The sequence below is a fragment of the Phaseolus vulgaris genome, chromosome 4 (genome assembly GCF_000499845.2).
Source record: "Phaseolus vulgaris cultivar G19833 chromosome 4, P. vulgaris v2.0, whole genome shotgun sequence".
Lineage (NCBI taxonomy): Eukaryota > Viridiplantae > Streptophyta > Magnoliopsida > Fabales > Fabaceae > Phaseolus > Phaseolus vulgaris.
The window spans coordinates 17,245,173-17,247,287 of record NC_023756.2 but is presented as its reverse complement, the minus strand read 5'-3'; the positions used below and the strand labels follow the sequence as shown (position 1 = coordinate 17,247,287).

At 51.2% G+C, this 2,115-nt stretch overlaps 1 protein-coding gene across 1 annotated transcript; it reads left to right on the top strand.

Annotated features, from left to right (window-relative positions):
* The first annotated feature begins 439 nt into the window (after positions 1-439).
* LOC137838389 (uncharacterized) lies at positions 440-1,279 on the top strand. Its single transcript, XM_068647634.1, has 2 exons — positions 440-505; positions 959-1,279. The coding sequence occupies exons 1-2, from the start codon at positions 440-442 to the stop codon at positions 1,277-1,279; spliced, it is 387 nt and encodes a 128-aa protein (XP_068503735.1).
* Positions 1,280-2,115: the final 836 nt, after the last annotated feature.

Below are 2,115 nucleotides of genomic sequence, written 5' to 3'. Positions count from 1 at the left end.
CACCTGTGCGGCCTCGCCCGAGGCAGAGAAGTGTCTGCAAGTATGTGCTTTGGAGGAAGGCAACACGTCGATGACGCCTTATAGGCGATACATTGCAGATGGGATTCTCCCAGCAGAGCCTAGAGAGGGAAAGAGGATAAAGAAGAACTCTGCAAGGTATACTCTCGTGGATGGAGTGTTGTTTAGGCATGGGTTCACGCACCCAATTCTGACGTGTGAGTGGCGAGGAGTGTACGAGGATCATGTCGGAACTCCACGAGGGGATTTGTGGAAGCCACGTAGGGGGAAGATCACTAGCTTCCAAGGTGATTCGCGCAGGGTTTTATTGGCCTTCGGTGAGGGAGGATTGTGTAAGATACGCCCAGCGATGCAAGCAGTGCCAGATGCATGCAGACTGGCATAAGGCACCTCCAGAGGAACTGAGATCGATTTACAGCCCATGGCCCTTCCACACATGGGGAATCGACATTCTGGGGCCTTTCCCTCTAGCGATAAGGCAGATGAAGTATTTGATAGTCGCCATTGAGTACTTCACGAAGTGGATAGAGGCAGAACCAGATCACTGCGCACAAGGTACAACACTTTGTTTGGAAGAACATTGTGTGTCGTTTCGGGGTATCAAGGCGTCTCATCTCAGATAATGGCACTCAGTTTGCGAGCCAACAGTTGGGGAAGCTGTGTGTAGAAGTAGGAATTAAGCAGGTGTTTGCATCAGTCGAACACCCCCAGACGAATGGGCAGGTAGAGTCAGCAAATAGAGTTTTGCTGAGGGGATTGAAGCGAAGGCTTGAGAAAGCTAAAGGGGCGTGGGCAGAAGAAGTACCAAGGATCGTGTGGGCTTACCACGTCTCAATCTTCCACCATGGAGACACCGTTCAGCTTGGTATATGGGTCAGACGCCATGATCCCGGTGGAGATTCACGAGAGCTCACCCCGTTTTCTGAGCTTTGTGACATAGGAGTCCAATGAGGAAAGAAGGGTAAATCTAGACCTATTGGACGAGGCCAGAGAGGAAGCAAGGATAAAGGCCGAAGCTGTGAAGAGGAGAGTGGAGCATCAATATAGCTCTAAGGTGAAGCTGCGGCAGTTCCAAGTAGCTAACTTGGTCATGCGGAAGGCTCATCCTTATGAGTTGGAGAACAAGTTGTCTCCCAAATGGACCGGACCCTTCAGAGTAACTGAAGCCAAGGGAAATGGTTTGTACAAGTTGGAGACTCTCGAAGGCGGCCCCATCCCACGCAGCTGGAATGCAGCCAATTTAAAATTTTATTTCAATTGAAGAACATTATGAAGTACACAGTTTTAAAGGGGACGCTATCTTTCCCTCTCGGGGGTTTTTTAATGAGATCACCCAAGTAAAAAAGAAGTTCAAGAAAACTTTGTCTCAGCTTTTCCTTTTATCACAACGTAAAGCAAAGACTAAGAAACAAAAACAAAGGCTCAAGGCGTCGCCAGGTGTAGGCGTCGCCAGGCGTAGGCATCGCCAGGTGAAGGCGTCGCCAGATAAGGGAGCAGGCGTGAAAATTAAAGCAAGTAGCGGGAGCATATGCTCATGCGCAAGCGTCAAGTCAAAAGGTACGCTCAGTATAAGTTAAAATCCGAGCGTCTAGCCCCTGAGTAGGGGTTAAGGGATTCCTTCGGGACGCCCCCTCCTCAGGTAGGAATAGCTAGCCCTGGTGTCTGATGTTTAGACACCTCGCAAGGAAGTGGCGGGGGGTGTTTCCTTCGAGTGTGGGCATCAGATAGCAAGAAGTTTCGGAGCAGTGGAGAGCCAGGTCACTTGGTGCAGATACACGCAGTTAAGGAGAAGCGCCATCCTTCGGGAAACCTTCCCCTTAGGCGTAATCACCAACATCCCTGGTCATCTTGGTGTTTAGACACACCAGGGACGATACGACGATGTTTCTAACACGCCTCTCCCTGGTCGTGGGCACCAAGAACACTGATCGCCTTGGTGTTTTCAGACACCCTGGGGACGAAACGGCACTACCCCCGGGTAGGCCTCTCCTCAGGCGTGGGCACCAAGCGTGCAGAGATAAGGGCTAAGTTGCCTTGGTGTTTAGACACCCCGTGGACGATACGGCGCTGTTGTAATAGGCCTCTGCACGGGCGTGG